General features: G+C 40.0%; 1 protein-coding gene across 1 annotated transcript in view; it reads right to left on the bottom strand.

Moving 5' to 3' along the window:
• GLI3 (GLI family zinc finger 3) overlaps window positions 1-23,683 on the bottom strand; it is a 204,521-nt gene that overhangs the window by 30,209 nt on the left and 150,629 nt on the right. The window contains exons 8-10 of the mRNA XM_058833075.1: window positions 10,948-11,164; window positions 9,382-9,498; window positions 7,969-8,109 (exon numbers count right to left, since the gene is read on the bottom strand). Of these exons, the coding sequence (XP_058689058.1) occupies window positions 7,969-8,109; window positions 9,382-9,498; window positions 10,948-11,164 (475 nt within the window). The remainder of the gene's footprint in view (window positions 1-7,968; window positions 8,110-9,381; window positions 9,499-10,947; window positions 11,165-23,683) is intronic.

Below are 23,683 nucleotides of genomic sequence, written 5' to 3'. Positions count from 1 at the left end.
TGAAAAAGCTGAACAGAAAGAACAGCTCTGTCCAGGTGAATCTGCTTTGTCCTGGCCCTTTGGTCAGGACTGAAAGGTACCTTAAGTCAATGCACAAACCCAGCCCACCTGCAGCTCTGAGGCAGCAAAATTACAGCAGAGAGGGACTTCCCTTTTCTCTCTTCTCCATGATATGCCAACAAGGGTCAGGAGACAAAGAGTCAGAATAGTTTGCTGCTTTTCTCTTGTCTATGTGTTTGTCACTCAGTAAGCATAGGCTCCCCTGAGACTTGGCTGGCAGCTTCTTATCCTACATTTCTCCCCAAAACTGTAAGTCATCTGTAAAATATCAGTAACTTGGAAAAGTTCACCAGCTGAACTCTCAGGCAAACACTTCAAGTAAGTATATATATGCACAAACCACCTAAATAGTGCTGTGTGATTTAAAGCACAGACCAAAGTCAAGCCTTGAACAACCCTTTCCATCCCAGTGCCCACTCACTATGGGTAGAGTGGGTAGAGTAACTTCCCAGGGCACAGGAGGATCACAGTTCATTCCTACCTACAACAGTGAAAAAGATGTGTTATTTAAAGGACATGTCATAGTTTAGCAACCTCTTTCAGGGATACCAATTCAAAGACAATGACTTTGGCAATTCATATGAACAGAAGCCATAGCAGCAGCAGCAGACTAACAACAAGTTTTCGTAATGCTGTGAAAGAAATGCTAATTACAGAGGAATTAAAATTTTAAAAATGATTACATTTCTCTCTCTAAATCCCCTCTTAATACTTCACAGATTAGCATGGATTTATTTTGTTGTAAACCTTTCTCTATCAAAAAAGAAATCCCCATGTTATTTTTTTCCCCTCTTCTTCTCTGTGATTCATCAAAAGCCAGACTCTAGGCAGGGGGACTGCTGATGCACTTGTGTAGTGGAGTGCTCAAGAGGACCTGAGCCAAAGCACAGCTGGCCTTTGGGTCAAGCCCACAGTGGATAAGATCTCTTCACAAGGCAGCACGGATGACTTTTAACACTGCTGGGAGGCAAAGGGCATCGCGGTGACTGACGCAGAACAAGGATGTGCTGAGAAGTACAAGCTGGGGCCACGCCAGAGCCTGGGGGCTACTGAGGCTCCAGAACAGCAGTGAGGTCTATCTGTGGTTACTTAACCTTAAAACCCAATAGCACTTACATGGACACCTCTGATGGGGGGTTAAAGACTTGCTTAATTTAAACAAGCCTGTGTTAGGTACCCAGACAGAAACCAAGCGAGAATGAACATGCTCTCAAGGGCACAGATCTGCTTAGCAGCTTTGCTCTGCCATCTAATACATTGCTGGCCTACAAACAATTCAACAATTCCGGCACAGTTCAAAAGGATGGGCTCAGCAGCTTATAATCCATCACAGTAAGGAGGTGTCTTAATTAGAAATCAGCCTTTAAACAGGTAATGAGGAAGAGATTTCAAAATCTAAAAACTTCTGTGCAGATGTCTCTTATGATTATTTGCTATAATCTCTTCTTCCTTTCCTTTGTACCCCCAAAGCTACATAGATCAAATATATCGAGGGGATGGACAAACTGAAAAAAAGCCATCCCATGACACTTGCTTGCCAATGAAACAACTCCCTGCCTTCTCCAAGTTGTCTGAACTTTCAGTCCAAGCCTTGGGCTTTTCTCACTTGAAGGACTGATTTCTTTTTTCCACAGCACTTCTTTTCCAAGTATGAGTTAGGGTCCAGACCTCAGTGAGTAAAAAATGAAACAAGATGAAATAGAACAAAACCACCAACAAAACCCCCTTTGCTGTTGTACGTCGAACATTCTCCTTTTGTCAGGAAAAAATGATTACTATAATGGATTTCATGTTCTTATCTAGTCCTTACTCTTTTCAATTTAAAGGAGACATTCCTGAGCCTTTCAGAGCAGTAGCTGTCACTGCCATGCACAATGAGCTTGTGAATGGGGCTGAGGCTTCTCTATGTTACTGTGCTAGAGCCAAATAAAACTATAATGAAAATGCACCGAAAACTGCCTCTGCAAAGAATAATTAAATATTAACTAAATTCCTGAACATATTTTGAGAAGCACACGAACTGGGATGTGTAATTACAGCCCTTTGGGGTTGTAAGGGACTTGCTTCACAAAGCTGGGACTTCACCTGTCCCACAACCAGTCTGCAAGCACACCTCCAGGACCCAGAGAAAATACACCATTAATGCATGAAGGATAATCTGTTTGTGTGCAATTGCCTCCATTTGGGTGCAGATGCCTGGTCACACTGCTGCATTCAGCACCTGCTTGGCTTTGCCAGCTTTGGGGCTCTTTGCTCACAGGGCAGTTTCTCCTCTTGCAAGTGGTGGGCAATATGCAACTCTCAGGGTCACTTACAGGTCTGCTGCAAAGTAGCTGATACGCAAGGGAACTGCTTTAATCTGGCTTACCCTCCTATTGCAGTTGGACCTTTGTTTAGAGAAGAGCAGTGAAGCTCTCTCCAGTCCTTACCTACAGCTCTCCTACAGGAGAGGAGCTGTGGAAGAAGCTGCAGGCCAAAGCCAGCACAGTAACAGAGGAAGTGAGACTTTCAAATCTATTGACTTTGAGTGTCCTTATTTCTGGGCATCCAAAATCACTCACTGTAAAGTGGGCTAATCCTTCAGAGTGGTATGGTCCCCACCTCCTGATATTCCTAAGTGTTTTGAGGTGAGCAGAATTGATTAAGGTACCTCACAGATGCTGTAAACCTAAGCAGAGATTGGATGTGGGCACAATTTGGGGTTTTGGTAGGTGTCCATGGATTGCTGGCCAAATTCTGTTGGTCAGGGTTGAACCCACTGTTTTCTGCAGGAACAGAGAGCAAGAACATTAAGAAACTCCAGTCTCAGAATTGCATGTAATGGTTCTTTTGGGTGCCCTCAGTGCACTGTGATGCCTTGGGAACACCTGAAAAACACAGGAAGCTGCCCTCTGGGGCAAGAAGGGAACCATGTGGAGCAGTACGATCCTCAGGGACTGCCAGGGGAGTGCTCCAGTCACCAGGGCTTTGCAAACAGGCAGGAAGACCTCAGTAAATGGAATCCTGAATGTCTATCCATTGCTGATAGTTTAGGGCTTTTTGATCTCATCTAATCAAATGTAACAACAATGAAAGAATTTTATTGCTGCACAATTCAGGAGAAAACACTAACAAAAAAATAGCTCCACAGCTCTTCAAGCATGTTTTTGAATAAAAAATAATTATCATCAAGGCTACGCAGCAAGGGGGATGAGAAATAGGCAGCACTGCATTTTTCTGATTGCCATTGTATTAATATTTAACAATAAATTCAGTCATTTCCTTGAAGGATGATTTTCTTAAATAAACTTTTATCTTTAGCGTCTAACCCTTTTGCAATACTTTATTCTTAACTGATTTCTGGGGGAGAAAAAGGGACAAACTGCAACAAAAAGCAGATTTATAAATATATACAATATCTTATTAGCTTCTAGGCGCTCACATATTTAAAACAAACTTGAGCTCAGCTAAGCCCAATTATAATATCTCGCTGGGCAGAGAAATTAATTAAACAGCTGAATGATAAAGACCCCAGCAGCAAACTGAGGCTTTAAAATAAATAAGATCTTTTTTTAATTTTTTGAGGAGAAGAAAAAAGGGAAAGAAAGAAGCCTATAACAGACATTTCAAACATTAATGTAACAAGCCTTTTCAGGAGTGCAATGCACTGTAAATAAGACTACCTGGCAGGAGAATGCCATGGCAGCTCTAACATGGCTCACCAACTTTGTGTCTTGCTAATGTGCAACACACGCACCCCTTTTGCATCAACTTCAAATAACCCTGGGATCTCAGCAGTGCAGCTCAGCAACAGCCAGAACAAGGGCAGAACTTGTCAGGATTTAAGAGCTTTCAGCAAAACCCTTCAATTGCAGCCGGTACCCTATTCCATAGAAGGATATCAATTATAGATAGTGACTTGCTTTAGCAGCGCAGTCGGTACTGTCAGACGCTAGATAGACAACCATGAAGAATCATGAATCTTTCTATTAACTGTAAGAGAAGGAGGGGGGGAGAGGAAGGATGGATAGGTGTTATAAATAAGGCAGAGTGTATGATGGTTTAACACCTTGCCTTTTGGTGCATGCATCATGAAAATTTAACCATGCTGAATTCTAAGTGGCTTATATCACTGGAAAATAAGAGCACCCATGCCAAAATCATTTCAGTGGCAGACCCTTCTGGGTGGGTCAATAATGTTTCTTTTAGGTAGCTTTTCAGTTATTTATTCATAGCAGCTCAGGTTCTGTTCATAAATTAAGTCAGAAAACATTGGGACCAAAGAACACTTTCAGTGGCACCCACATTTTACACTAATAACTGCAGGACTTTGCTACAGAAATGCAGAAAATAACATCAAATACTGACTACTGTGCACAACATTGCAATTTCTACTGTAAAGCTATACCACATATTTAGACACAGGTTTTGTTTGCATTACCATTTAATACATGCTATGTCACAAATCACGTTGTAATGCTGATTCAAGTGCAGTTGATTTCAAAGTAAATCAGGTCTCAAAATTCCCCAAGAAATAAAAAGGCTATATGACAGAAGGACCAGAATATACATGAACTCATATTTACCTTTTTCAAAACACATGAATATGTCCTTGTGTACACTCCATAGAGGGATAATGACATCTATACCATGAACTGTGTGCACTCTGTATTGTGGAAAATATTCAAAGCTCTATTCAACCTGGCACGACTAGAACTCACATAAAGCTACCTATCCCTTCAGGAAAACAAAACAAACAGCTTGCATCTCTTCCCTTAACACTGCAGCTCCTCTAAAATGTCAGTGCGTTGGGAAGCAAGGCTTGGATAACAGTCTGTCCTGTGCCATTGGACATTCTGGGTCTGATCTCTTGCTATTGTGCATGGTTATAACCATACAGAAAGATGGCAGATGTTATTTGGATTAGTCTTGCTAGGGCAATTTAACCCTTTATTACTTTTATCTATGCCAGTTGCCCTTATCTTGGTGATTACTAGCCCACAGCAGAATCAACAAAACCCGATGGTTATCTATACTTTTGACATCCTGTCCAGCATCTTACTTCCAAACCTTCAAGCTCTTCAAGCTCAGCTGGAGCAGCTCAGGCTCTGTTGAGTCTGCCATTGGGTTGGGGATCACCGAGAGAGCAGCAGCCTGTGTAGCCAGGAGAGGCATGGTGGCAGAACTCTGCTGCTAGATCAGGTAGCTCCTGACAGCACAAACAGCCCGATGTACGTGGCCCCGGAGCCGCAGGGTGAAAGACCTCGTGCCCGTGTCAGCTGCACTCCTCCTCCCATGTTTGAGCAGCCCCTGGCATCATGAGGTTCTGGGCTTGGCGAGGCCTCCAGCTGCTATCACAGTGTCAGGGCTGTGGAGCAAAGCGTGCCCACAGGCCCTGAGACACACACCGTGCCTGTGCTGGTTTGGGCACACACATGCACATGCCACACACACAGCTCTCAGAACTGGGCTGACACTGATTTAAGCGCAGCTACAGCAATCTGTATCTACTTGGATTTACCTACAATATTTGGATAGGAGGCACACATGAGCTACATATTGTAACTTTATCAACTTAGATTTTCAAGGACCTAATACTCAGGGATGGAACACTTTCTACCAGAGTGACACACCTAAGCAAAACCAGGACTGCCCTCCCGTGAAGCCCTACTGAGACCAGACCTCATTTCCCTAGTTGCTGCAGATGTACATCAGAGGGCTGTGGCAATCAAGGGCAGACAAAATGTGCAAAAGGCAGACTGGGGTGAGTGGCCAGGCTTTCAAACAGAGATAGATGTCTAAAGCCCTTTGCAATTCTGGGCAGAAATAACTCGCTCGAGTCCCCACAGCAGGGCTCTGCCAGAGCAGCAAAAGAAATCACAAACCATGGCCCCATCACTGAATCCCGCTGACTCTTACAGCATGATTTGTGCTACTTAAATGTGATGGTTGCCATGATGAATTTATTGTCTTCAGGGTATGGAGTCAAGTCTTGCACCTTGTAATCCTAAACACCATCATAACATACCTGAATCCTGAGCCCAGCCAAAAAGAACTCCCTGTCACAGCAAAACTTTTTATATTCCTTTTCTATGTCTAGAGAAACTCATCTCAGATGTTGCCATTGTTCAGAAGCACAAGAAATATACTTTTTCAGTCTTGCTGTTGGCCATTACAATGCAGGCAGATTTGCTATAAAAATCACACCAAAACCAACAAATTAACTTTAAAATTAAACTCTGGAAGAGCTAAACTACCACCCTGTCAAATTAATTCACCTTCAAATACAAAACACAAGCTAATAGCTAACATGCTCACTGGACTTCCATTAAGTTTTACACCTGGAACATCAAAAAATCCTTTTTCTTTTTTTTATTGCCACGGGTACCTTTATGCTGAATTTCTCTTTTATTTCATATATTTTTGTGTATATTATTTATCATCATCATCATCATCATCACTGGGATCTCTTCTGAATACTAAAAGGTTTTCCAGGCATCAAAAATAGCAGATATAAAGACTGTTCCTATGCAGAGCCCCATATGATGTCTGTTTGGTCTGTTTAAACAGAATCAATTCAAAGACCAACATTTGATCTTTTAATTTACATGTGTCAAACCACTTGCAGAAGCCATTCATATGGCATTTCTTCCCCAAAAGGTACTGTGACACCAAAACAGTTTCTCCTCATATTTCAATTTGCCCTATCCAAATGCTAGGGAATTATGTGTGCAAAATGTCTCAAAGAATTCTTGGAAAAATGTCACATTTTGGATATTATTTTAATTGTTGATAGTCTTTAATTTATCATTACTGTTGTTACTGCTGCTGCTACTACTTAATTAGAACTTGAAAATACATCTTGATGAATAATTGCAACACCAAGAGGTTCTCAAACTCCAGCAAGTGAAAGCTGACATTGCTTTACTGAAGTCAACTTTGCAGGATAAGCTGACCATTTGGCATAGTGTTTGGAAATATATGGTGGGTTTGTTTTTATTTATTTTGTGTGAAAAAATGGATTTTTCAACTAGCTATTTCACAAGTACTAGCCACATTCTGCAATAGATTTTGCATGATCTCCAGTCAAGTATGAAACAGTTTTCTAAACTAAATACAATTCTGTCACACTGCTCATTTGCTGAAGATGTTCCTATCTATTTTGTACTAAGAATTCAATTATTTTTCAGAATATTTAATATGTTCTATGATGTCAGTAAGTAAGAGAGGTCCTGCTAATTAAGGAGGTTAGAATTGCAGGGGATTGTACTTGTCAGGTTGTGTTCTAGATTTTGATCACTCACTTTCTATCTTACAATACTATCAAAGAGTACAAATCGTTTATTTGGGAAATGTGGAAAAAAGGAATAAAAAACAAAGGAAATAGAATTAATATTTGGTGTAGTACAGAAAATATTATAGTTTACTTTTCCTAAAATGACTGAAGTAACTCGGCCCCCATTTATTTAGCCAAATAATCCCTTTCAGTTTACACAGAACAGTAAATTGATAGCAAAACCTCTCTTAGGGAAGGGAAAAATTTCCCCTCACCCATTTCTACTGTTACAGCCCCGTTGGGGAGAAAAAAATCAAACTTGGCTAAAGGTTAATAATCATTCATGTCCAGCTTACTATTACTCAATAACTATCAAAGTCTCTAACTCAAAATAGCGTTTGCTGGCTTACAGGATCAGAGCCATTACAATCTCTGAGGAAGACTTTATTGAATTTTACACTAAGCTTTAGCTGACTGAACAGGTCAAGCACTGTGGCTTCGAGTTTTCTTTATTCTCAGAAACTCATAAACCCCTCTCCAGTTTGCAGCTCTGTTAGCTAAGAAACTTGACTCAGCATAGGGTCACAGAACCTGACCCCCATGAAAAAGGTCACGTAGTTTTAAAACCTAGTTCCTGAATACCATTAACTTACATGCACTAGCTGTTCCTGCGTGTCAAACTCCCGGGAACAGCCTTCCCAGTGGCAGTTTGTCTCATAGACCACTTCAGGCTCCTGTTTGCTTTCATCTTTGTCCCCTTCCTCCTTTACCAAGGTCATTCCTTCTGGCTGTTCCTGGAGAGAGGAAAAAAACAGGAGTGAGAAGAAGAGAGGGGAAATTCTGAAACTGAGAAGGAAGAAAAGTGAATTACTTCAGCATTAAAAGAAGGATGATGGGGGTGTATGTGTGGAGGAGGCGGGGGAGAGAGGATTATTTTACTCTCACTTCACTATGCTACTCCATTCTACAAAATACAGAAGCCCAAAACAGGCCTGATAAGCCAGAAGCCATTTGCAAACTATGCACATAAAATAAATTCTTCAGTCCCTTTACATTTCAATTTAAAATAAATTATAATGGCCTGGTTTCCCTCACACTTTATTTAAGCACCTTGTTATTTGTGCACCTGGCTTTCATGATTCAGTGGCACCGCTAATGTGAAAGGCACTATTCAGTATAGTTGAATTAATTGGAATTTGATTTTAGTACTAGGGTTGGACAGAAATTGGATCACCAGTAATCCAGTGTGTTTCCATTGTTAAAACAGTAACAGGTTTGCATGCTAAAACCTTTCCAAGAGCAGACTGGTAATTTTGGAGTTACTTGTTAGTCTGTTTTTGCCCTTAACATGTGCATAAAAGGGGTGAGCAGGGGAAGAAAGTATTTTATTTTGGGGTTAGGATTTCCCACCTCTAGTTCATCAGGGGGCCTCATTCTCCTTGTTATTTGCTGAGGGTAAGAGTCAGATGTTAGTGTAAACATTTGCTTCAGATTATGCACTCCTGCTGTTTTTCCATTTCAAACCTGCTGAAGGATTTAGACCTCTGCTTTGCTTTCATGGATTCACTCGCAAGACTGAGGCTCTGATTCTCATCTCCCCTGAGTCACTGTAAATCAAGAGTCACTCTGCTAAAACCAGTGGCATTAACTGGTACAGAAAGCACAGCAAACAAGACTGGAGCCCGACACTGGGGCCTCAATGCAGTACAGCGCTAAGACCCAGTAAAAGTCAAGGTGGCCTTAAGTATTTTTGCTGAACAGAAAACATGTTCTTAATAAAGACCTGAATGTCTCTTGTTCGCTTTTCCGTGGCAAACAGAGTGTTGAGCGTGCTCTGACTGGTCAGAGGTGTCTCTCCATCAGCCTCCTTCCCCTCTGCCCTCATCCTGCCACAGACCCTGCTCCCCAGGAGCTGCTCCTTTAACCCCGACTACTGTGAGCAGAGGCTGCCCGTGTGTGCAGCACACAAAGTGCAAGGAGCCTGAAAACATGTGTGTCACAGGAAAAGTTAATTTTCCCTCCAGCAGCAAGAGGAAAGGCTCATGACTGGAACCTGGCTGCCATACCTGCATGCTTCCTGCTCCTGGGCTCGGGAGGTCCTCGTCAGGCTTTATCTTGGAGCGCTTGTTGTGCATGGGGTCTCCTGTGCTGCTCACTGCAGATTCACTGGTGGGTTTATTCTGCTGCAGGCAGGTGGGGTTTTTTTTTCCCCCCAGAAGAAGACAAAATTAGACTGCAATAAATATGTGGCTCCAAACAAAAATACACAGCATCTGCTCAGTGACTTTGTATGGAGAAGCTGCACTGTTAATTGTATTGGATATGCAATTAAATTGTTCTTCGATTACATAGCATTAACTCATGGAAGAGCTGCATTGCTTAGCCTTGTAGCAGAGCAGGGAGGGAGTGGGAAGGGAAGCATTTGATGTAATTTCTTGCTAAAAACTTATGTGGGAGTTTTTCAGAGCAGCGAGAGGTAGTAAGAACTTGATTTTGAACATAATTACAACTTTGGAAAGGCAATTTTGAAAAGGAAAATCACTGCATGCTCAAACAAACACAAGAGAAACATTTATTTTTTCACACTTGAAGAAAATGTTTTGCATTTAATATCTGCACACAAGATTTCAGCTTCTTCACTATTTTTCTCAATATAATGGGTGGGTTGGAAGAAGAGCTAAATGCTAGTGTGAGACTGAACCAGAAAAATCCTAGATGAAGTCCTGGATTCTCACAAGTTAATAGCAAAATAGCTGACATAAACAGGCCAGAATCTTGTTTTTTCTCTTGTTGTGCTCGACTGAACACCATTATCTACACCTGCAAATGGATCTTGTAGGAATCGAGAGATCTTTTAGTGATATCTGAACTTGCAGGGACCCCACAAAAAAATCAATACGTTTTCTACAGCAGTATGTTCTTCCTCTACATTTGTAAAAGCTAGCCAGGAGATAAACAGCTTCCAGACTGATAAATAACATATCCCAGGTCATCTAGAAACAAACAGCACTAGTTAATAACAGGCAAATCACAAACCGTGTTACTCCGTATTAGGGGCCTGATTCACTGCTGCTCATTCCCAGCTTTTGAGAATACACCTTATGGAAATGATTCATTCAAACTCACTAAGTCAATTTTTTTCAGAAATCAGAGAAAAAAACCTTCAATCCTCTTCACTGTCTCTGAGTTACTCTCTTGCTCACAGAATTACTTGCTTCAGGTTACTCACAGCTGTACAAGGAGGGCAGAATATGACCCTGTATATCCGAGGGTCAGTCTGATTTGGAGCTAAAGCTGCTAATCTTTAAAACATTGGTGTTTTGATGTGTTTTGCCTCTTTTCTTACTCCCCACCTCTACTAGGTTCCTGTATAAGATCGAGGAGAGGCAGTATGGAACAAGAAGCTGCTGCAGTACACTGGAATGTTTATGAGGACTAAAAAGCACACTCCCAATCAGGAGCTGCACCAACCCTCCAGTGATTCATAATGCAGCGACTGCAAACACTAGAGCTACAAGAAGCCTGCTATCGACAGGTCTCAGTGACAGAGGTGATTAATTGCCATTGAGACAATGCCATTTATTTAATTTTTAAGTTAATGGGGTGCAAAACTTTCTTTTGTTGTCTCTCACCTGTGTGGACTCAGAAGGTCCAGAGCTGACCTGGACAGGGTTCAGGACACTGGGGATGCCAGGGATGGGTCTCTGGGTAGGAAAAGTTGGAGCAGGATGGATGAGTGGAGGGCTGTGTCCAAAGGCTGAACCTAGGGTTTGCTGACGACTTAAAATTTGCTGATGCATTTGCTGGAGGGATACTGGTGTAGGAGGGTATGTGAAACTCAGAGCAGGGCTGAATTTGGGAGAAAAAGGAGGGAAGAGGGAGGAAAAAGATGAGGATCATTATGGTAAGGAACCATACAGATTAAAACTTTAAAACATATTTGATATCTTTAAACTACTTGAAGCCAGATTTCCCCCTCCCCCTCATATCCTTCATGCCCCAAAGGATGATAAAACCTGATTTTAAATCCAGACTTGCCCTGGATTTACTAGTGAGTACAAAAATGATACCAATAACAAAACATAACATTTTTTCCTAACCTCTACCAGGAAACCACAGAAAGCTGACCGAAATAAAATTCAGAAAAACTGAAATAAAAGGCAGGCAGTTCAATAACAGCTATTTATTGCAATAACAAACTTTATATAAAGAAAAAGAATGGGTGCCTACATGCTTTATAGTACTTTTATTGATAATGCAGTTCCCCTATGTTCGCGTGTATGAAGCAGTTCCTTTAATCTTGGCTCATGCTACTCTCTTTCATATGTCTCTAGATCTTATTACAAGAGGAGAGAAAATCAATTGGTTAAATGTGTTCTGAACACCATGCTTGTCATATCACTCATTTGTTTGCAAAGATGGAAAGCTCAGTTCATCCAGAATGTCACCTAAAGAATTTCCATCAGTGCCGTTTGGTTACAGAAACTGATGGATTAACCTTTCCCCTTTGAAATTGGTGATCAATGACTTCCAATGTAGAAATATTCCAATGGGAAAGCACTTCTCCTTCTTCCAGTAAAACAACATTAAATGTCTATTAAAGCCCATTATGCATGTTAATACCTGTCATCACTTCATTACTTCACCGTATTTCCCAGACCACAGTGACTTAGGAGGAAATTACACTGCCATCTAAGGACCTGTTCCATGGGTAGTGCAAAAGCATTCTTTGTGTCACACTTGAGAAATAAATGGTGTGGAACTAAGTCTTCACACACAGGAGTAAGAGATCCTCCTGTAAATATTTGCCAATAACTTCAAGCCATAAAGGGAAAAAAAAAAAGAAAAATAATTTCATTGATTTAAAAAAAAAAATACACTGAACTATCAGAGTTCAAAAAAGCCACAGGAATATAAAACATTTGGTCTCAAAAGAGAGAGGTGTGGGCATTATACCTTCCAAGAATCAAGGCTTCTTCTAATGTCAAATTTATCCAAATTAACAGTCTGGAGTCTTAATTGCTGTTGGTGTTAAGTACATTAACTGAAAATACTGTAATACAAAAAGCCAAAATAATTTCAACCATTTTAAGTAATAATTCCACAGAAATTCTCTGTTCATTAATATGACTATACATTTTGTCTGTTTGAGTACAGTCCATAAAAAGATAGCTTCAATGTGATTACATTACTATTATTCCTGGTGAGAACTCTGCATTACAATAGTTTGCCCATTTAGGACAGAATATCATTAAGAATACCCTGGGAGAATTTTACTGGTCTTTGAGGAACTCCCTTTTCATTCTGCATTGTATTCTTCCTAATAAAGGGAGGCAGAAACGTAGTGAAAACAGTAATTGTTCACAGCAAGAGTTAGGGAGAAATCAGTAATAATATTCAGTTATTGAAGCTCTACAGTCCCTGCTAGTGTTCCTGTAAGCAACCATGAATGATTACAGCACGACTTAGCTAAGGTAGCCACTATGGATGATTAATAGGACATTAATCAAAAGATGCATATCAGGCTCAGAATTTGTTCACAAGCTTTCTTCTAATAGCTGATTTCATGTTCACTGAGCTCTATGCCAGTTTGTTCAATTTATTCTTCAGTGTACAAGCCATTCATCAAAGAACATAATGATTTAACACCCCTTTTCCTTTTTAGTGAACAAACATTACTAAGTGTAACTACTCTGGTCTGTTCATTAAAAAAAACACAATTACACTGCCATACATGAGGTTGAAAAAAAAATAAAGCCTCCTTACTATAACCTGGTCTTTTTTGCTTCCACACATACACTGTGAGTTCACCTCAGACACTCAAACACTAGAAGGCACCATCCTGAAGATGCAGTCAAATTCACCAAGATCAACAAACATGAGACACAAACAGTTTGGATGAGGTATTTTATTTCTCTGTGAGTGGTTAAAGCCTAGGAGACTTTCACCTTTCAGATGAGTCAGTTTAAGAGAAAAAAAAAAAAAAAAAGGACAGAATTCATTGGCAGTTCCAAGCACATAGAAGCATTGGAAATACAGGTTGAGTTTTGGGGATTTTTTTGACTTTTTTTTCCCATTTGACCATGCACAACTATACCTAGCTTTTCAAGTCCAGGTTCAAAACTTTTGTAATGTCTTTCAGACTCTACATGCTAAAAAGACTATGGTATGACTCAAGCAGTGCAGTGCTTAAACATTAAGTAAATATACTTGCTATTCCCCTGCTGACATAAATTAAAATGGCCTCCACCAAAAGGATAGATTTTATCTGCTAGAGATGTCCTTGTTATCTACATCTATTTCAACACTGTACAAGCAGTATCCACAAAGAGGATGCTAAGCCAGGCACTGACAAAATTTTAAAGTACAGTAGAGGAGACAGACATTGTCTTAGCTAGAAGTTCTTACTGGAAAACAGTGACACCAGCAGCAGATGCATTAAGACAAAGCTGGACAGATGTGCTAGGGGAAGGAGGAATCCTTTTTTCTTTAGTATCTTTCTTTTACCCTGTGCTCATCAGCAAGGGCTGAGTCTAAGGGACTAGGATTTTGCTATGGAGCCTCAAAACCTGCACTTCATTCCCTCTACCTCCAAACTTCAAACATCTCAGAATGAAATGAAAAGGTGATTGTGAGGGAGCAGAGGAATAGCCAGCACAGCTAAGGGGAGTAACTCAGAAATGGAGACAATGGTTCAGCCATCAGAGTGACTTCTTAAATAGCTCAGATAGCTGCCTTCAAATAACAATTCTCTCCAGCTATTTCTGGAGAGCTCCTCATAAGGCAAGTTGACCTGGCTGGGTTTAATGTCATTCACATGCAAGATGCTGTCACTGGGCAGCCTGGAGGATTTTTCTGATTTGAACAGATCTGAAGGTTCTGAAGAGAACAGAAGGTGGTAGGTCTTTCTCTGCCTTTCAGAAACCATACAATGAAGTTAATGTTGAGGGCCAAAAAGCAAAAAAATAAATCAAAGCTCTCAACATTGTGCTGGCATGGTGTGCTCTATTGGGAAGAGCAGGCCTGGATTCCTGCCCTCCTTCTCCAAGTTTTTCACAGCACTTTTGCTGTGAAACTCTTGAATACAGGATAGGTAATCTCTGTAGCCCAGAGCCCCATGTGATCCCTCTGCCTTGACCAGCAGCCATATGTTCTCCTGCTGGCCCTGCCAAGGTCACACTGCTTCCTCCTAGCCAGGCGGCCAGCACCAGCACCAGCAGGAGCAGTGGACAGTGGCACCAGCTGTCCTTCTCCAGTTGTACCAACCATGTCTGCTTATAAATGTACAGCAGTGTCACTCAGGAACCAGATAAAATTCATGCTTAAAAACCTGAAAGTAGCAAACAAACAACCAACAAGGAGTAATTCCAGAGGCCTCATTTTGAGTCATGTTTCTTTTAAGATAGTTTTAAGAGGCTGCATTTCAGACAAGGAGAGCTCAAGACTTCCAAAATCCAGATGCCAGAAGTACATGAGATTACTGCCCCAATTGTTCATATTTTCCAAACACCAGCCACTTCCAAAAAATCTTGGATTCACAGAAATGTAAATTAACTATGAATCTTTTCCTTCCATCTACCTACTGAGATATGAAAATTTACACCACTGGAGGGAATTTAATTTGTATTTCTGTTTCAGACTTTTAAACAAACTAGAAAAGGAAAAGAAGATGAAAGCATGTATGGCCACTAAAAATTACATGCCAGTTATCTTTTTAGTTGCTGAGTTTTATGAGGAATAAGGGTTAGAAGAAGCATGTAATATTTCTGCTTAAGCATTCAATAACTCATATACACTGACAGAAAAGCCCATCAGTGATATCATTTATTTTATCATATAGTGGGCTTCTGTGTCTGCCTGTCAGTCTGTCTGTCTCTCTTCTCCTCATCTGCAAAGTCTCAAACTCTCTTCACTGGAGGTAATTCAGGGCAGTGAACTACATTGCAATTACATGAGCACATCAAATTTTAAAGAACAGACTTCAAGAAGAAGAAAAATAGACGTTATAATCAAAACCAAACTTTGTGGCTACTTTGTGGCTGTCCTGCTAACAAGGTCATCCAGTTTCTGGTCACAGCTGCAGAATTTACCACAAAACATCTGTGAATTAAAGTCAGGAAAAAATCCTTCTTTCCTATGCATTGCATAGGTATGCCTAAGAATGCAAAAAATTATGAGGAGACTTCAATTTTCTGAATACTACAAGGATTGTCTCACTATATCACAGTAATTTTCTTCCCAAGTCTCTGAAGGCACCCTCTTTGTGTTATAAAATACAAAGATGCATGAAAGACTTGCACAAGTATCTGAGTGCTTTCCCCTTTCTGGTTCTGCTTTGCAAAGTTTTAGGACAAGAGCTTCCTAAGCATGTTAATGAGGGAGCATTTAATGAAAGACATAGGGGAACAACTTGAAAGAGAGTTTAAAAAAAGCATTTGTGGACTTTTGGAATAGCTGCAGACATAGCCAGCAGGTTCATATGTAACTAGACAAATCCTAAGACAACATGTCCATAAAGAAATACTGAAGAGAACAAGCAAGAGTGTATACTTTGGAGTTGCTAATCTAAATGCTGGGAGAGCACTAACAGAACAAAAGTGAGCAAGCAGGGAGGCTCATGTGCTTCTTTAAATAGCATCCCCTGTTTGCACCATCAGAGACACACTAACTAGAGTAACACCTTCAGTTTTACCCAGTGGGATATTTCTGATGTTTTTCAGGGTTTTTTTTCCTTCATTTTTAAACTTCAGAAAGATAAATTTGTTTCTTTGGGGTATCTTTATTTATTCATATAGAAACATACTATGTTTAGTACGTTGAATACTTATTAAAAGTTCCTTTCCTATCCTCTGTCTAAAATATTTCCTGTGTCAACTGAAGATCTAGCACTTTGTTATTCTACATAGCACTCATTATCTGCCTTCCCCTTCCTCTCTTTTCTTTTTCAAATATTGGAAATTATTTCTATGCCTTCTTCCTGTCCAGTCTGGAAAAAAAACAGGTAAACTCTATTTCAACTCATCCATGTAGTTTTTCAGACCTCTGATCTTTTTCTTTGCTTGTCCTTGTAGTACCCCAACTGTCCAGCATCTTTTGAAATAAAACAATGTAGAACAGGTCATTGGACAGAAACGTGGGGTGTAGTGAGATACACTGTCTCCATCTAGATCATGGGGCAGGAGAGGGCTTCAGGCCTTTTGGCCTTTTGAAGGGTCTTTGATGTCTGGATGTCTACAACCCTAACACTCACTTCATGAGGGAGGGTGCAACCAGCACTGCACAGGGACATGCAGGCCCTTCCTGACTCATGGAAGAGCCTTGGCACTCCCTGTTTGCTGTACAGCCTCCATCACCTGTTCTTGCCATCAGGGACTTACACCAAATTATAAAAATTCCTCCAAAAAGAACCCCAGTTCAAGAAAGGGCTAAGTAATTTCTAGGTGGACTGCCTTCATGTTCAATAAAGCTGATCATCACAATCTAGGATAACACCTAGTTAACTTCAAAATGCACTTCTGTTTGTTTACCCACAATACATATAATATTCATATTCAAGTAGGTACAGATGTCACCACTTTGGCTCATTGTACCTTAAGAGTTGCATGAAGCCTGTGAACAAGGGAAACCAAGAAATCTGGGTTAGTAGGAAACCACTAATGTTGGAAGAATATCTGGACTTACTGAATTCAATGATGCTTTTTATCCTTTACTAAGACCAAGCTAGGATTTCACCTTCAGTTTTTCATTTCTATTTTCAAAGTCCTTATAAACTGTTTATGAAAGTTGTTAAGAGGCAAACAAGCACCTTTCTGTTTTACTAATGGACACAGCTATTGTTCAGGAAAGCACCCAAATAAATACTTCAGAAGAGGAACTGACTTCAGCAAGTCATTAAATACCATCCTAAAGCCTGGGTCTTACAGACATAGTAATTCTCAAGTAAGTCATAATACAAGTCACAAGTTAACAGTGATCAAATACAGCTTTTCACATGCTCAGCTGCTTTTTTTTAAAAAAAATAAAACCTAATAGAAGAAACAGCTTCATTCATCCCATGATAAACTGCCATGTAGGAAACACTGTTCAAAATACAGGACGTGTATAAGAATGGCTGGGAGCTGAGCCATGGGTGCTGAGAGAATCTGCGTAAGTTGACTTCATGCATAGAAGTTTATATAGATCTTTTGATGGAACAATGTATATGTATAAGATGGAGCCAGCAACACTGCATACTCAGATGTGAAAAGCTATGGACAGTCAGCAGGACAGACTCATAGTTAGACCCCAGAAGAGGTGAAGAAGAAAACAAGCCAGTGAGTTCTCCTTAGACAAGGATGCTGAAGATAAGAAGCAACCAGTAACAATATATAAGAAAACCATCTCCTGTTTGAGTTGGCAGAAACAGGAATTAAGTACATTCCTTGTAAACACACAGGACTGAGTAAAAAGAAGTTTCTAGCTCTGTCCTCTACTTCTCCTCATGGCACCAACCTGCAAGAGTGAATGATGATAAATTGCTCAGGACACATGAGTGACAAATCACTTGCAGCCTTGCAGCCCTGAAGAGATTTGAGAAACTCTTACTGTTTCAAGTATCTTAGACACAAAACAAAACCCAAACAGCATTACAGGGAGACTTCAAAATGCACTTCTGTTTGGAGCAGTTTACGCACAATATATGTAATACTTCCAGTAATAAAAAATTGTGCTTTAAATTCTGTTCTTCTCCCTGAATTTTTTAACTGACAACACTGTGCTTTGAGTAGGCAATGTAGAGAAGTCATCAGTATTTTTTATGGCATGTTACTCAAGTACAGGGGAAAACAATGCCCAACTTTGGCTATGAAACACAGACTTTGACTATGAATCACAGACATACTGTAATCTTGAATGCAAGTATGAGACTTGAAATCCTTTGAAAAAATATTTTAAAAATGACTAGGTTTCAAATATCCTTCTGCATTTGTAATGTTGACATGTTGCATTAAAAATCATTAACTTAGAGACAAGTCATCAAAATGAATTCATAAAAAGACATATCTTGCATCTAATAAATTAGAGCATGTATTTTACTAGGTTTTCCAGTTTTCATCAGATAATAACCATCACTGTACAATTGTGTTCAATTCACATACATCATTGCCCCTTTTTATTTTTTTACTTTTCTATTACCAGTTTAAAATTAACAGTCTGTGGTTTGTAGTTTCTCTTCAGCTTACCTTATTATCTATTCTGTTTTATCTGCTAGGCTAGGTGAAATTTTTCTTCATGAATACATTGCCATATCCAGAGTAAAATGGCATCGTTTCACTGAGAGCAATGGGGCCGCGCTGATTAACCTTATGTGCTCAGACAGCACTGTCAGCTTTGTCCTTCTCACTGGATTATTCCTGTGAAGGAATCCTTAGTATCCTAACTGGACTTTGAATTAATGGTAACTTGCATAATTTATCTGTGCTCCCTCCATGCAAGCTGATGCTGCTTCTAGCAAACATAATGTTGAATTAAATTCATGGCTAAGCACTTTCAGGCTTCTAAAACTGGTAGAATTTATTACATTCAAAGTGCTAATTAATACTTGCTTTTAGGGTCTGAAAATGAAGTAATGAAGTGCTAAACTCCAGCACACTTGTCTTAGCTTGAGAACTTTCCTGGAACTATTATTGCTCTGGATTCAATGATTTTAAACTATTTGAGCAACACTGAGCCGGTCTAGAACAAGCCGCTTCAAAGGGGCTTTTAATTAGAAGATCTGAGACACAGATTTACAGGCATGTATACATAATCTCACTTGTATATAGGTGCACCTGTACATGTAAATGTGCACGCAATAGGTGCCTGCATAGTTTGCATTCTTTATGTTGCTCAGCTCCTTAGATTTTGCACTTTCCAAAGGCAGAAATCTTGCCATTCATGGTTCTGGTGTTTCTGGTGAGAAACATCTACCACTTTCTATCGCAAGGTGTGAGTGACCTCTGAAACAATGTCCCTGAATGTCATCCTCCTATAATCTACATGAGCTTTGTGCAGGAGGCCAGCTGCATGGTTATATTTCCACAGAGCCTGATATAGATGCAACTTTCTGTAATACTGGTGAATTTCACTTTTATTCACTTTGTGGCACTTCTCTGTCATTCACACTTCTTGAAAGAAGGTATGAAATGAAGCTATTATTGCAGGATAGAGCATTATATTCCCTTCTTTAGATTAACCACAGTACAAGACCATGGAGAATAAAGCCCTATACTGTACATATGTGAAGATTTAGTTAGAGTAGGACCTGTTTCAGAGGGGTTGCACTCAGACCGAATTTGACTCAGTCTGAACTGAAACAAAGCCTTCATTTTCAACATATTGCATGCAATTTATTAGAAAGCTTTTAATGTAAGAAAGGCTTTCAGTCAAAGTAAGCTCTGCATCTAACTTAGGCAGATCCCAATAAGAGTGATAATAAAACAACAAAAAACTTATGAATGCTAATTACAATAATAATAATAAAAAATACATCATTAAACTTTTTATCCTACACATCCTATCATTACAAGCTTCTTGCAAAATATTGCTGTGAATGTATTTTGTTCTACCTGTGCTACGCTACATTTGTCCTTTTTAATTTCATTAACCAGCATCTGATTGTGTCCTTTTACACAGATATAATTACAGAAATATACAAACTTACAACTTACAGTCTAAAACACCAATCAAAGGTAAGAATTAAGTAGTTGGATTTAAATAAAGATTAGATAGAAATTCACAGATGGGGTCTTCTGTTTCATAGTGCAATTGTCAGCAATCTGAGCATGGAGTTGAGAAATGAAAAAAATTATATCTGCATATGTGACAAAATTATTTTGAGCAGCATGGTGAAAGCTAAGTGGTTATCTTTAGAGCCCAGTACGCTAGATGAATGAGCAATACTGATAGCAAGATGCATATCGATACTGAAATGGAGTCAGAGCTACTCATACACTGGTTCTAAATTAACTGAGACAAATGACAAGAAGCACTTGCTTGTCTCAATGCAGAATTCAATGAAGGAATGAAAATGTGATCAACATGAAGCTATGAACTAAAACAAATCGGCCAGGGGAAAAAAAACTAGAAAAAATCATGGTGCATTTGAATTGCTGGTCCTCCCCTGGAATATTATTGAATGTAGTAGAAGGAGACTTTCAGACAGTGTCAGCAGAAAAGACAATGCAAGAACTCTAAAGAGCAGACTGAAAACAACATCAGAAAGGAGATGAATAAGAGGAGACATAATAAGAATATATAAAATATTGAATAAAGAAGGAGGATTGAGAACATGAGGGCTTCCTGTCTTATAACTATGAGACATTCTGTTAAATTCAAAAACTGGATAATTTAAACCTGATAAAAGGATGCTTTTTCCTTTCGTTTTTTTTTTTTTTTTAAGAGTATAATTAGACTGTTGGGCTCTCTGCTAAAGATACTTTCACTTTTCTCTGTTGATAACTTTGTACTTCATTTGGATATCTTAATTCTATTTTTATTTTTCTCTTGATTTTCTCTTTGTGTTTGCAAAGGTAAACTGGAGAAATTATTACCTAGTCACTCATCTCTAGATAATACGCACTGACTCATTATACAGCAAGCATTCTATACAAGCTTATATGAGATGAGGAAGTAACTGAGAATGCAATACCTGCTTGGAGAAATACAACTCTTTCTCACTGATGTTAATCCACTGCTGTCTAAGCTCACCCTATAAACCTAGCTATCCCTTTCTAGTGCTTTTTGTGAAAATATCCTTTCCACCATTCCCTGATGCTTCAGATCAACTCAGAGCAAAGTGATGGGAGCCAGAGCAGCCAGAGTCTGGCTGTAATTAACCATGCTATGTTAATTGTTCTGATACTATCAGGGAAACAGGGCAGCTCATGGGGAAAAAAGAAAGTGCCACTGTGTTTTTTCAGTTTCTTTCAAACCTTCAAGGAGATCCCAAAGGGCTCTTCTGCTCACATGAAACTGAATTTTCACAGGTTATGAGACAGATAAGTTATATTCACAGTTTTATCTGCCTAGACCCAAAGAAAGTCTCTTGTAGTAGGTGGAACTACTGACTTAAACACCTCGGATCTGACAGGGAATTCAGATCCTTTTCTGACTGACTTTGTAATTTTGGTATCACAGAATTGCCAAGGGACTAGAAGTTCTAAATTTCAAATCTTATGGAACATGAAGTCCCAGCCTCCTGTGTTTATTAAAGACCAGTTAATCTTTTGTAAAGGTTTTGAATCAGTACTCTTAATATCATGGGAAGTGATTACCCCCTCTATACTCACTCTAAACCACGCTGTCTCTCAAAAAGAAGTGCTACTGAAGTGCAAAGTCTAATAATTGTCACAGGTAGCAGATAGAACATTAAGTACGTCTTGACAAAGGATTAATAGCAGGGGTGCTGCACTGCAGGACTGAGGCAGGTAACCAAATGAGTAAATGTCAAATGAAGGATTATCCTCATTTGATGCTATTTCACACACCTCCTTTCTGCATAATCTCTCCCAGCTGAGACCTAAACCAGGTGTTTTCAAATGCACAAAGTAGAAGCTCTACCTGGTGTGCTAAAGGAGATCCACTATAAGCTGTCAGCAGGAGTGTCATCTCCTTTTCAAGTACTCAGCCAGTAGTCAGGATACAGCACTACACTGCCAGCTGACAATGGCAAAGCACCCGCCAAGCCAAGCTCTCTCTGGATTGTGTCAAACTACTAGTATTTATTATTCAAACTACAGTAGTATCCATGTCAAAGACCAGAGCCCTTCTGTGCTTGGTTTTGTACAAACAGAGACCAAAATGTGGCTCTTTTCACCTGATTTCATCCTCAGCATCCCACAGTGCTCATACAGAGGATCCAATGCTGAAAAGCTGTGTGAAGCCCAGGATGTACTCTTTCAGCCTCTTTTTTTAGCCAGTGCAAAGACCAGTGAGGTCCTGGAGACACTTTCTTAACACAAGCAGTACCTTTACAAAAATGAGTGTAAAAGAGCATTGAACCCACAAAATTAAACATACCAGAAGTAAACCTGCCCACATCTTCATGTGCTGACTTTTTATTTTGCTTTATAAGCTTTTAGTTATGTGACAGCACACCCCTTTTCTCCTCTGCATGATTCTTAACTCATTCAGTCCACAAGACACACGGTAGCCTTCAGCAAGAGGCTTTCTGGTATTTTTTTTCTCTGTGCCCAGAGTAATGCCCATAGGCCTTCCTTCCCTTGTATTTAAACCATCAGTGAATAAATAATTACTGACACCCTTCTGAGCTTCTCCACTGTGCTCATCACTGTATAATCTAATTGCTTCACAAAACATTAATGCTTTCAACCTCCCTCTGAGGTGAGGGGGAAGGATTCATTTTGCACAGGAATGTGAATCAAAGAAAGATGGAGGCAAAAAGTGTCACTCATTGAGGTCACCCAATTTCAGGCAAGAAGATCTGGACTAGTAAACATGACACGACATATGAAGTGTCCGAAACAGCTGTCAGTATCTTCAAGTCATGGCTGTGAATAATCTGACTCCTCTGAAGAATTAAGAGTGGTAGGCTGGGACTCCAGAAAACAAACTGAGCCTGGCAGACACTTCTGACTAACTCAGTTTGCCCAGCATCAGTCTGGAATTGTGATGCAAGAGCACACGAGGCCCTCCAGGGAGCAAACAACCAGGTAGGAGGCTCCCTCCCCTTTCCCTCCCCTTTCAGGCTGCCTGGAACAGGCGAGGCAGTGTCCTGTGGCTCTCACTGATCCACAGAGGATGTTCAGGATGTTCAGGCTGTGCACTGAAGAAGACAGGGGCCCTATAAAAACCGTGCAACCCTGAAGTTAAAGATGGTATCAGAGCACAATCACAAGGGGGCAGTACCTTCATTCTCCGAATGACTGACTTCTGAGTGCTTCATTTTGCAGCCTTTTCTCTCCTCTGCTGCAAGTCTATACTGTGCTATAGAAAGGCATTTCACACCAACTTGCTTAGCTTGTACAGTTTCTGGGGTGTCTCCTGTCTCCTCTAAAGATTCCCTTATGTTTCACAAAACTGTTATGGCTGGACAGACAGCTGGAGCCTCCACAGGCTTCCCAAGGAGGTACCAGAGCTGCAGCTGCAGGGAAAGGTCCTCCTTCCCCTCTGTGGGCCTTGGAGTGAGTGCTTTGTTTACTTAACACACGCTAATAGAAACCTCTTAAGGGCTTATCACTTGGCTGAATGGGACAATTTCTCAAGAACAGCAAAGATCACATCTACATCATCTAGGCAACATTCCTGGCAAAGTTCAGCTTCCCAGTAAAAAAGGTAAGCAATAGCTCTTCCAGTTTGTACAGAAAAATCTCTTCTTCCCTAATTTCATTT

Source organism: Poecile atricapillus, chromosome 2 (assembly GCF_030490865.1).
Source record: "Poecile atricapillus isolate bPoeAtr1 chromosome 2, bPoeAtr1.hap1, whole genome shotgun sequence".
Taxonomy (NCBI): domain Eukaryota; kingdom Metazoa; phylum Chordata; class Aves; order Passeriformes; family Paridae; genus Poecile; species Poecile atricapillus.
This window is presented reverse-complemented; position numbering and strand designations above follow the sequence as displayed.